Source organism: Bufo gargarizans, chromosome 1 (assembly GCF_014858855.1).
Source record: "Bufo gargarizans isolate SCDJY-AF-19 chromosome 1, ASM1485885v1, whole genome shotgun sequence".
NCBI classification, from domain to species: domain Eukaryota; kingdom Metazoa; phylum Chordata; class Amphibia; order Anura; family Bufonidae; genus Bufo; species Bufo gargarizans.
Window position 1 is genome coordinate 286,856,403 of NC_058080.1, and position 12,983 is coordinate 286,869,385.

General features: G+C 40.5%; 1 protein-coding gene across 1 annotated transcript in view; it reads left to right on the plus strand.

The window, feature by feature from the left end:
• Positions 1-12,983, plus strand: part of FRAS1 (Fraser extracellular matrix complex subunit 1) — a 436,383-nt gene that overhangs the window by 236,305 nt on the left and 187,095 nt on the right. Inside the window, exon 18 of the mRNA XM_044304452.1 lies at positions 884-1,057. Within this exon, the coding sequence (XP_044160387.1) occupies positions 884-1,057 (174 nt within the window). The remainder of the gene's footprint in view (positions 1-883; positions 1,058-12,983) is intronic.

Genomic DNA, 12,983 nt, shown 5'->3' on the forward strand with positions numbered 1-12,983 from the left:
CTGGTATTCACTCTTTAACCTCTATACAGGGATCTTGACTTCGCTGCAGGGGAACCACCAGACCACTTCCTCTTGGAGTAGTCTTTGTTCAAGTGAAGTCTAATCCAGTGGGATCAAGAGATACTGGTGATGAGCACCAAGGGATCAGACAAAACTGTGGTCAGGGACAGGCAAAGGCCAGGATAGGCAGATAAACATACAATCCGATAAACAGTCTGAGGTCAGCGACACGTGAAATCTGGGAAACAGACAGAAGTTGGTGCACGGGCAAACAGAACAGCACACCTTTGAAAGACACCAGCAGACTAGAAGCTATTGTTCAGGCACCCTCCCACAGGGGAAGGTGTGAAGCTACTCTGGCAGTGTGTGCACCCGGCAGTTCTGAGCTGCTGGCCGTACCTGCATGAGAGAGCAGAGTGCTGGTGGGCACTGGACTTCACTATAACACTTTTACAATCTTTTCTTTTTACATTCATTTTTGCAAATGTCGCAAAATGGATCCCTATTTCATATGTTTTAATTTTCTTGAAGAAACAAACTGGAGTGGGTCCTTTACAATAAATGTATCCCTTATATTTGCTTATGTTTACAGTGTTTCCCTTTAGCAATCCAGATCTTTGCATTGTTGTCACTGAAAAGAGCTTATTTATTTAAATCAGGCATCCTCAAACTGCGGCCCTCCAGCTGTTGCAAAACTACAACTCCCAGCATGCCCGAACAGCCTACAGGTATAAGCCTACAGCGGGGCATTGTGGGAGTTGTAGTTTTACAACAGCTGGAGGGCCGCAGTTTGAGGATGCCTGATTTAAATGATGTGTTTTTTGTTGGTATGAAATAATTCAGAAATGTAAGGTATTCTGTTCTCTTCCTATTACATCTTCAGCTTGCCATCCATCTTGTCGTGTCTGCCTGGGCCCAGAAGACTCCCACTGCACACAGTGCACAGATTCAGAGCATTCACTACAGGCAGTTCAAGAGTATGGAGGAAAGCCTTATGGGAGTTGTGTGCCTCAGTGCAGGCAACACTTTTATGTGGACGTTACAGGAATATGCCAAGGTAAGCCAGAAACTGACCTGATTGGACATGTAATTGGTAGGTGCTACAGACTGCCTTAATAACACTATTAAGATTGGCAGTACAGACTCATGCATGCACAAGCCGCATGAACACCTAGCTTTCTTTTCTTAACTTGTTGTTAGGGTAATGCAGGGCAGTACACCCAAAAAAAAAAGAATGAAATTGTTTTTACTTCCAGTAAACCAGGATATCTCAAAACATGTACATTAAATGGGTTGTTCCATGAAAAAATATATCTACATTTTTTAAACCAGCCCCTGGATCTAAATACTTTTGTAATTGCATGTAAATTTAATTTAGCCTTTGAGTTGGTTAATAAAATGTATCTGTATAGCGCCACCTGCTGTTTTTTCTTTTCCTTATTTCTCCATCCTCCTCACTGAAATGGTTGCATGTTCTCAGTTTAAATCGTCAACTGTCACCAGCCATATCTTTTGTTAGAAACAGTGGCAGTTACAGAGAAAGAGCTGGAGCAATGAGTGGGGAAATCCCTGGTTCCATGTGAGGTACAGGGCTGGTTCTAGCTTTATAAGAAAAGTATTGTCACATACTATGTATATGAAGTCTGATTTTCATTTTTTACATCAATCATGGCATAACGCCTTTAACAATAAAGTGCAACTAAAAAGTCACATTTAGTCATGCCGGGGGTTCACATCACGTGTTTCCCATCTGTTTAACCTATAGAAAAAATGTATACGTTAAATAGATGCCTCAGACTGATGCCATACAGTTCCATTGTAAAAATAAAAAGTATACTTTTTTTTTTTTTTACCATTTTTTTAAATTGTAAAAAAATATATACTTTTTTTTACTGAGCTGTGCAGGATACAAGAAAGTGATCTGCTGAGTTTTTTGTATGCTTTTTTTTTCTAACGCGTACGTCAAATGGAGGGCCGCAGGTTGAGCATCGGTGTAAAGGAATCAGTTCTGATGATTCTTATTACTAGTATAATACTTTTGTCTTTGTTATTATTATTATTTTTAGCACAATAGTATTTTATGTAGCAGATATTAGACAATACTCATTCCATTTAATAAATGGGTTGTCTGGAATTTTGATATTGATGGCTAAATGCTGCAGCCTTCTCACATCATAACAAGCACAGTGCCACACATTGTATAGCGGCTGTGCTTGGTATTGCAGCTCAGCCCCATTTACTTGAATGAGGCTGAGCAACACCTAGGAAGAAGCCCCAGCACTGACCAGAGTGCCTCACCCACTTCAAACAGCTGATCAGCGGGTGTGCCCCGGGATTCAGGCTCAGATATTGACGTTCAGATATTGATGACCTGTCCTGAGCATACAGTTATAAAGTCTGTGAAGGTTCTCATTTATCCAGGTCATGGTATATCTGTAAAGAATAAATCAAGGCAACTGGACTTACTGTAGATTTCTTGAGAACGTTTCACTAGTTCTTCCAACAAGCTTTCTCAATTCTGAGTGACTGTACAAAAATTCTGGGAATAAATATGTAACTGAATCCACATCTGGTAATTATGCCCAGCATGGGGTCAGAGGTCATTATACCCAGCATGGGGTCAAAGGTGTTGATTCCACTATCCTAATTGGAGTCAGTAGGTGATAATGACCTCCCAGAAAAAGGTGTCAAGACAGCATTGTATGTGGCAGACAATAGATGTCTAAACGATAGATGTACAAACGAATAGATGTAAAAACGAGGTGTGAAGGAGGCTATCTACGTAAAAATGGAGAAGCCAAGCTTGAATAGAGGCGGGGGGGTTAGACATCTATTGTCTGCCACATACAATGCTGTCTTGACACCTTTTTCTGGGAGGTCATTATAACCTACTGACTCCAATTAGGATAATGGAATCCACATCCTTTCACCCCATGCTGGGTATAATGACCTCTGACCCCATGCTGGGTATAATTACCAGATGTTGATTTTACATATTTATTCCCAGAGAATTCTTGTACAGTCACTCAGAATTGAGAAAACTCGTTGGAAGAACGAAAGGGAAACGTATTTAAGAAATCTACAGTAAGTCCAGTTGCCTTGATTTATTCTTTACAGATATACAGTTATAAAGTTTGCAGCAATGGGACACACTGCCCTTTCTTTGCAGTTCTTTCATATTATGGGGACACTATCATGGCATATATAGGAAATGGGAGATCATGGGAAGAGAAGGAAAATGATACTCCTTTGACATGAAAGAGCCAAGGAAAGCTTCTATGAAAGGGATCAAGATTTTGTGCTTCAAGCAAACCTTTATACAGAAACAAATATAAAAGTTTTGGGGTTGCAGTTGCACCTGGGTCCCAGGCCTGAAGGAACCCAAAATAACCCTTTGCATAATGAGAAAAATACACCAGTTTTATAAATCGCACATAGTAGGGAGGGGCGGTAATTAATTTTGCATTGAGGCTCATGAGCTACAAGTTAAGCCTTCCCTTTTATATTGAAATTAAAGGGGTTGATCCTTAAAAAAAAAAAAAAAAAACTGTATTAGGGCATTCTGCGTTAATAGTTCCTCATTTGAAACGTCAATCAGTAAACCACAGTGGAAAGCGTCTACAGACTTCAATGGGCAATATGTGATGTTTCATTTCTCATGTGGTGGTGCTCCAGCGAAATTGGCCACTTGTTGCTGAGTTCACCTGCAGATAGCATATCAAATATCTATGAGCTGGCAACTCTATTTTCCCTTGCATAATTTTTAAGACAAATATAGAAACATAGAATGTGTCGGCAGATAAGAACCATTTGGCCCATCTAATCTGCCCAATATACTAAATAATGAAGGATGGCCTTATGCCTATCCCATGCATGCTTAAACTCCTTCACTGTATTTGCAGCTACCACTTCTGCAGGAAGGCTATTCCATGCATCCACTACTCTCTCAGTAAAGTATTACTTCCTGATATTACTTTTAAACCTTTGCCCCTCTAATTTAAAACTATGTCCTCTTGTAGCAGTTTTTCTTCTTTTAAATATTCTCTCCTCTTTTACCTTGTTGATTCCCTTTATGTATTTAAAAGTTTCTATCATATCCCCTCTGTCTCGTCTTTCTTCCAAGCTATACATGTTAAGGTCCTATAATTTTTCCTGGTAAGTTTTATCCTGCAATCCATGTACCAGTTTAGTAGCTCTTCTCTGAACTCTCTCCAAAGTATCAATATCCTTCTGGAGATATGGTCTCCAGTACTGAGCACAATACTCCAAATGAGGTCTCACTAGTGCTCTGTAGAGCGGCATGAGCACCTCCCTCTTTCTACTGGTAATTCCTCTCCTTATACACCCAAGCATTCTGCTAGCATTTCCTGCTGCTCTATGACATTGTCTGCCTACCTTTAACCCCTTAGGGACCCATGACGTACCGGTACGGCATGGATCCCGAGTCCTTAAGGACCCATGACGTACCAGTACGTCATGAGTTTAAATTGAGATTGTGGCGCCCCAGGGGTTAATCCGCACAGGATGCCGGCTGAAATCATTCAGCCGGCATCCTGTCACAATGCCTGGGGGGGTCATATGACCCCCCCGTATCGGTGATCGCAGCAAACCGCAGGTCAATTCAGACCTGCGGTTTGTTGCGATTTCTGCTGTTTCTGATCGCCGCGGCACAAATACATGGTTATCACCCCCCCTGCACCCCTGCATGATTTTAGCCTGGTGGGAGGTGCAGGGGGGGGTGTTGCGGGCGGTGCGGGAGGCGGGCGGTGCGGCAGGCGGGATCGCGATCCCCCGCCCGCCTCCCGCCGAATAATCGTTGGTGTACAGTGGGTATACCAGGGTGCCAGCACATTGCTGGAACCCTGGTATAAACGGCTCACATCTGTGAATGGATGTCAGCCGTTTAACCCTTTCCATACAGCGGTCCGTACGGACCGCTGTATGGAAAGAGTTAACAGTAAGATGCGGCTCCCTCCCTCTCCCATTGGGGGGCTGCTGTGCCTTTGCAGCCCCCCGATGGGAGAGGGAGAGAGCCCCCAGACAGCCCCCCGAAGCCCCAGTCCTTACCCTTCCCCGTCTGCGAAGTTGTGGCCACAACTTCGCAGCGGGGGAAGGTTCCCATGGCAACAGGATGCCTTCTCAGGCGTCCTGCTGTCCATGGTGCTGAACAGATCTATGCTAAAAGCATAGATCTGTTCAGTGTAAGTAAAATACAGTACAGAACCCTATATAGGTTCTGTACTGTATTATACAGACATCGGACCCACAGGATCTTCAAGAACCAAGTGGGTCTGGGTAAAAAAAAAAGTAAGAAAAAGTGAAAAAAAAGTGAAAATCAAAAAACACATTTATCACTAATTAAAAATGAAAAAAATAAAATTCCCTACACATGTTTGGTATCGCCGCGTCCGTAACGACCTGATCTATAAAACGGTCATGTTACTTTCCCCGCACGGTGAACGCCATAAAAATAAAAAAATAAAAACTATGAGAAAAATAGAAATTTTGCCCACCTTATTTCCCCAAAAAGGTAATAAAAGTGATCAAAAAAGTCGCATGTATGCCAAAATAGTGCCAATCAAACCGTCATCTCATCCCGCAAAAAATGAGACCCTACCCAAGATAATCGCCCAAAAACTGAAAAAACTATGGCTCTTAGACTATGGAAACACTAAAACATGATTTCTTTTGTTTCAAAAATGAAATCATTGTGTTAAACTTACATAAATAAAAAAAAGTATACATATTAGGTATCGCCGTGTCGTATCGACCGGCTCTATAAAAATATCACAAGAGTTAACCCCTCAGGTGACCACTGTAAAAAAATAAAAATTTTGACTTCATTTTACCAGTGTCATGAAGTACAATATGTGACGAAAAAACAATCTCAGAATGGCTTGGATAAGTCAAAGCGTTTTAAAGTTATGAGCACTTAAAATGACACTGGTCAGATTTGCAAAAAATGGCCAAGTCCTTAAGGTGAAATTGGGCTGAGTCCTTAAGGGGTTAAGTCTTCCGAAATAATGATCCCTAAATCCATTTCCTCAGATACTGAGGTTAGGACTGTATCACTGATTTTATATTCTGCTCTTGGGTTTTTACGTCCCAGGTGCATTATCTTGCACTTATCAACATTAAATTTTAGTTGCCAGATTTTTGACCATTCCTCTAGTTTTCCTAAGTCTGTTTCCATTTGGTGTATCCCTCCAGGAACATCAACCTTGTTACAAATCTTTGTCATCAGCAAAAAGACACACCTTACCATCAAGGCCCTCTGCAATTTCGCTGATAAAGATATTAAACAATATGGGTCCCAGAACAGATCCCTGAGGTACCCCACTGGTAACAAGACCTTGGTCTGAATATACTCCATTGACTACAACCCTCTATTGCCTGTCCCTCAGCCACTGCCTAATCCATTCAACAATATGGGAGTCCAAGCCCAAAGACTGCATTTTATTGATAAGCCTTCTATGTTGGATAGTATCAAAAGCCTTACTAAAGTCTAGATAAGTGATGTCTACTGCACCTCCTCCATCTATTATTTTAGTCACCCAATCAAAAAAATCAATAAGATTAGTTTGACATGATCTCCCTGAAGTAAACCCATGTTGTTTTTCATCTTTCAATCCATGGAATTTTAGATGTTCCAAAATCCTCTCCTTAAAGGGGTTCTGCACCTTCATTTAACTGATGATCTATCCTCTGGATAGATCATCAGCTTCTGATCGGCGGGGGTCCGACACCCAGGACCCCCGCCGATCAGCTGTTTGAGAAGGCAGCGGCGCTCCAGCAGCGCCCCGGCCTTCTCACTGTTTACCGCCAGGCCGCCCGCCCACTGACGTCACGACTTGTATCAACTAGAGTGGGCGCGGCTAAGCTCCATTCAAGTGAACAGAGCTTAGCCGCGCCCACTCTAGTTGATACAAGTCGTGACGTCAGTGGGCGGGCGGCCCGGCGGTAAACGGTGAGAAGGCCGCGGCGCTGCTGGAGCACCGCTGCCTTCTCAAACAGCTGATCGGCGGGGGTCCCGGGTGTCGGACCACCGCCGATCAGAAGCTGATGATCTATCCAGAGGATAGATCATCAGTTAAATGAAGGTGCAGAACCCCTTTTAAGTATGGTTTCCATTAATTTCCCCACTATTGATGTCAGGCTTACTGGCCTATAGTTGCCCGATTTCTCCCTACTACATTTCTTGTGAATGGGCACAACATTTGCTCATTTCCAATCTTCTGGGACGACTCCTGTTGCCAGTGATTGGTTAAATAAATCTGTTAATGGTTTTGCTAGTTTACCGCTGAGCTCTTTTAACAGCTTTGGGTGTATCCCATCAGGCCCCTGTGACTTATTTGTATTATTTTTAGACAGTTGACTTAGAACCTCTTCCTCTGTAAAGACACATGCATCAAAAGATTCATTAGTCTTCTTTCCAAACTGAGGTCCTTCTCCTTCATTTTCCTTTGTAAACACTGAACAGAGGTATTCATTGAGGCAGTCAGCTAGTTCTTTATCTTCTTCCATATACCTTCCTTCTTTTGTTTTTAATTTGGTAATTCCTTGTTTTAGTTTCCTTTTTTCATTTATGTATCTGAAGAATGCCTTATCGCCCTTTTCCCCTGACTGAGCTAATTTCTCTTCTGCCTGTGCTTTAGAAGCTCTTATAACTTGTTTGGCCTCTCTCTGCCTAATCTTATAAATTTGTCTGTCATCCTCGTTAGTTTTTTTTTATAATTCCTAAATGCTATCTTTTTGTTTTTAATGATTTTTGGCCACTTCTGCTGTACCGCAGTGGTCTCTTCCTTTTTTTGCTTTTACTGACAAGCCTAATGCAATTTTCTGTTGCCTTCAATAGTGCTACTTTTAAGTAGTCCCATTTCTCCTGGACTCCAATGAAACTGTTCCAGTCTGATAGGGACTCGTATACCACTAATCTAATTTTAGAAAAGTCAGTTTTTCTAAAATCTAAAACTTTTGTTTTTGTGTGGTGTGACTTTTGTGTGTGTGGAGTCACTGTACTTATAGTAAACCACACTGACTGGTAATTACTAGATCCCAAGCTTTCCCCTACAGTAATATCAGATACCAAATTCCCATTTGTGAATACTAAATCCAAAATGGCCTCCTTCCGGGTTGGCTCCTCCACTACTTGCTGTAGAGATAATCCCAGTAGGGAATTTAGAATATCTGTACTCCTGGCAGAACTAGCTATTTTGGTTTTTCAGTTTACATCTGGAAGATTGAAGTCTCCCATAATGATAACTTCCCCCTTTAACCACTTTCTGTCCGCCCATAGGATATAAACGTCCTATGGGTGGATCTCTATTTCTGAATGGACGTTTTAAAACGTCCGTTCAGTAACTGCAGCTGCACGCTAATTGTGCAGCTGCTGATCGGGTTGCCCGCTGTCAGTGACAGCAGGGCAACCCAGAGAGAAGGCACGGACAGTGCCCAGGTGTCCCTGCCTTCTGGATCGCTGCATACACAGCGCTCACCGAGCGCTGTGTATGCAGAGCAGGAAGTGCTATGCGCTTCCTGTTCCGGCCCGGCGTTCATGTGACCGCCGGGACCGGAGAGTGCAGGAGCTGTGTGAGGTCTTTCACAGACCTCGATCAGCCCTGCATTGAGGCTGTACAGCGCTGTACAGCCTCTCTGGGGGGTGTATTTTTCCTGTAACTGGGGCTACTATGTCAGCCCCAGTTACAGGAGAAATCAACAGTGAAAAAAAAAAAGAAAAAGTGAAGTAAATGTCCCCCAAAGGTCTTGTATGACCTTATGGGGGACAAAAAGTGTAAAATAAAAAATAAAGGGTTGAAAAAATAAAATAAAAAAAGTTTCACATGTAAAAAAAAAAAAGTCCCCAAATAAGGAATAAAAAAAATGTTAAAAATATAAAAAATTAAATAAAATAGACATATTTGGTATTGCCGCGTCCGTAAAAACCAGCTCTATAAAAATATCACATGAGCTAACCCCTCAGGTGAACACCGTAAAAAAAAAAAAAAAAATGTGTCAAAGCAAGCAATTTTTGTCACCTTACATCACAAAAGGTGCAACACCAAGTGATCAAAAACGCGTATGTCCCACAAAATGGTACCAATTAAACAGTCACCTCATCCCGCAAAAAATGAGCCCCTACATAAGAAAATCTCTCAAAAAATAAAAAAACTATAGCTCTCAGAACACATTAAAACATAATTTTTTTGTTTAAAAAATGCTATTATTGTGTATAACTTTAATAAATTAGAAAAAGTATACATATTAGGTATCGCCACGTCCGTAACAATCTGCTCTATAAAAATGTCAAAAAATCATATGTACCCAAAAATAGTACTAATAAAACTGGCACCTTATCCCCTAGTTTCCAAAATGGGGTCACTTCTTGGGAGTTTCTACTGTAAGGGTGCATCAGGGGGCTTCAAATGGGACATGGCATCTAAAAACCACATGGAGTTCCTTTTCTTCTGCGCCCTGCCGTGTGCCCACACAGCAGTTTATGGCCACATGTGGGGTGTTTCTGTAAACCGCAGAATCTGGGAGTTTTGTTTGGCTGTTAACCATCGATGTGTTAAAGAAAAAATTTGATTAAAATGGAAAATCTGCCAAAAAAGTGAAATTTAAACATTTGATCTCCATTTTCCTTTAATTCTTGTGGAACGCCTAAAGGGTTAACAAAGTTTGTAAAATCGGTTTTGAATACCTTGAGGGGTGTAGTTTCTACAATGGGGTCATTTATGGGGGTATCCACTATGTAGGCCCCACAAAGTGACTTCAGACCTGAACTGGTCCTTAAAAAGTGGGTTTTGGCAATTTTCTTAAAAATTTGAAGAATTGCTTCTAAACTTCTAAGCCTTCTAACATCCTAAAAAAATAAAATGACATTTCCAAAATGATGCCAACATAAAGTAGACATATGGGGAATGTTAAGTAATAAATATTTTATGAGGTATCACTTTCTGTTTTAAAAGCAGAGAAATTGATATTTTGAAAATTGCGAATTTTTCGAATTTTTGGGTAAATTGGGGATTTTTTCATAAATAAAGGTGAAATATTTTGACTCACAATCTCTGAATGACTTGGATAAATAAAGGCGTTCCAAAGTTATTACCACATAAAGTGAGATATGACAGTTTTACAAAATTAGGCCTGGTCAGGAAGGGGGCAAATGGCTCAGATGGGAAGTGGTTAATGTTATTTTAGCTATTTCCTCAACTAGTAGATCATCTAATTCTTTGACTTGGCTAGGTGGTCTATATATCACACCTACACGAGTTACCTTATGATTATCAAGCTGCAAGGTAACCCAAACCGACTCTAAATTGTTCTCACTAAATTGTATCAAATTAGATTTTATGCCATCTTTCACATACAGGGCCACCCCTCCCCTTTCTTGCCTTCTCTGTCTTTCCTGTACAGAGAGAACCCTGGTATTGATATATCCCAGTCATTACTCCCCAGTCATTACTCATTACTATCCCAGTCATATAGCACTGTTTTAATTAAGACTCTTATGGAGTCTTAAAGCTGGCCATACACATTCTGCAGTTTTGGCCAATCATCTGATGTGTACAGTGTCCTCCTGACATAAGCTGTTTGGGGAAATAAGAGTCGGGTATATTGGAAGCCAACTGTTGATTCTTTTGTTTTGGGGCAGATAACCTGCTATCAGAGGTGTCTGTCAGAAGCTTCCTCCCCGATCCATATTCACTACATATGCATGCCAGGCTGGGCTGAGCATCAATATGTATGGGAGGATCGAGAGAGTGTTCTGCTGACAGTTACTGTATCTCACGAGTATGACTTTACTACTTCTAGGATTATCTGGTTAGTAAAGTAATCAGATTAGGCTGGAGCGTCCCTACTTCAGCTCCCTTTTCCTGTTATTTTTACTGCAGTCTGTAAATTCAGTATATAATGAGCAGTTATGTCTTGAAAAGAGGTATCACATTGACCACTAACGCACTCAAAGGTCAAATAATAATTCAAGATATAAAGAAAAAAATAGCAGATGCTTATCATGAATCTAAATAGATGTAGGTGATTCCCTGAATCAGAAGTATGGTTATCAGCAGTATATTGAATAACTTTCAGACTTTTCGTGTCAGATTTAAAAAATTTTTTTATAAAATTCTCTATCCACATAATTTTTTTCTAGGATGTTTGCTCGAGGGGAATTTGAATCAATTCTTGTCATAAATAGATGATTTGATATGCTTGTATTCTCTGTTGAAAGCCTTAGGCAATTTATAAGATTCGAAAGGGCATGCCATCTTTCAGCCAGTTTGCCGGTAGTGGTGAATACTTTAGTCTAAGCTTTAATTTCCATATTATAGTGAATCACTGCAATACAAAAAAGTCCCTCCTTTAACTTTTACTAAATAATTTTATAAAATACAGAAACAAACAAAAAAAAAATTAATCTACAATTGATACTACACAGGCCGGGACATAGAGAATTATTTCATCATTGGGGCCACTGCACTGTATTGTGCATGGTCCAATCTTACTTACGACCTTGCGACAAGGAGGAGAGTTGACCACGGGTTCAGATAATATTGGATTCTGTGGATTCTTGTTTTGTTTTTTGTATTTTATAAAATTGTTTAGTAAAAGCTATGTTTTAAAGGAGGGAATTTAAAACAATATTTAGTAAAAGCTATGTTTTAAAGGAGGGAATTTTTTGTATTCCGGTGATTTCAGTAGTGTATTACCCTTTACAAGGTATCTGTGATTACAGTGATTTTCCATATTATATGTTACCAGCAAAGCAAAAAGAATTTCATTTTCTCAAAAAAAAACAATTCAGATTGCACATCTGGTTCAGGTAAATAGAGAATACAGGGAGAAGAAGAAGCAGGGAGGCAATTACTTATTATTAGAAGTTATGAATAATTGCTAGCAGTCTGCAGTAAAGGTACAGAGGGGTGGTAACCAGTTGGCGTGTGTGTACCTGCACCCCCCCCCCCCCCCCAACCAACCAACTGGTTACCTCCCCTCTGTACCCTTTCTAAGGACTGGTATCAATTCATACATAACTTCTAGTAGTGATAGTAAAGGAACAGCACACCATAGAGCCATAAGAATAGATGCTCCAGAATTGTTATTACATGGGGATGCATGAAGCTACTAAAGCAGGCATATCAGGGGCGGTGGAAGGTCTTCTTTAGACACTTCATCCAGTGGTTGGCTTTACTTTGCAGCAAACTTTTGGCGTATGTTGGCTCATTTAGTCCACATTCCCCTTCCAGCTTTGTGTTTTCCTGGGGACTTGTGAAGAGTATTTCGGTAGTTCTCCAAAGAGCCTCTTTCTTTATTGTTATTCAGCACTTACATAATAAAAATGGAGTCACTGTCTTGGTTGTAAAAATGCAGAAGTCATGTTTAATTGAGTTGCTAAAAAGTTTCTTGCCTTGTATGTGTGAGTGATACTAGCTGCTCAACTTATAACACTGGGCTTTTATGAGCTGCAGGTTTTAGGTTTAGTGGCTCTTTAATGTGTCATCTTTGGTAAGTGTGCTTTGTTTTACACCAGACAGAGTTTTATAGACGTCATGCAGGCTGGTTCGTGCCCTGGCAGTTTAATGAATGCACTATATGGATCGCACAAAAGAGCAACTGTCCAAATCTCTCAACCTTGACAAAATGCAGATTTGGTATACTGTAAAAACTGTAGGATGAGAATGATAGGTCGATGACAACACATAATTTTATACTAGGCGAGATAATTACACCCTAAACGCCTCATTTGACTTCAGTGCACAGGAATGAAAAGATGGTGAAAGCTGTAAAACTCATGAACTGAATATAGGGACACATCTGTGGATATCTCTTCCAAAATGGGAGATTATTAAATATTTCTGTATGTTTATGAAATTAGCATTTTTGATTCATTGCAATTTGTTTGTAGGGCTTAAAAACTGATACAAGAGAAAGGAACATTTACAAGTAAAATACCTGCTTCTCATACTGTATATATTATAGAA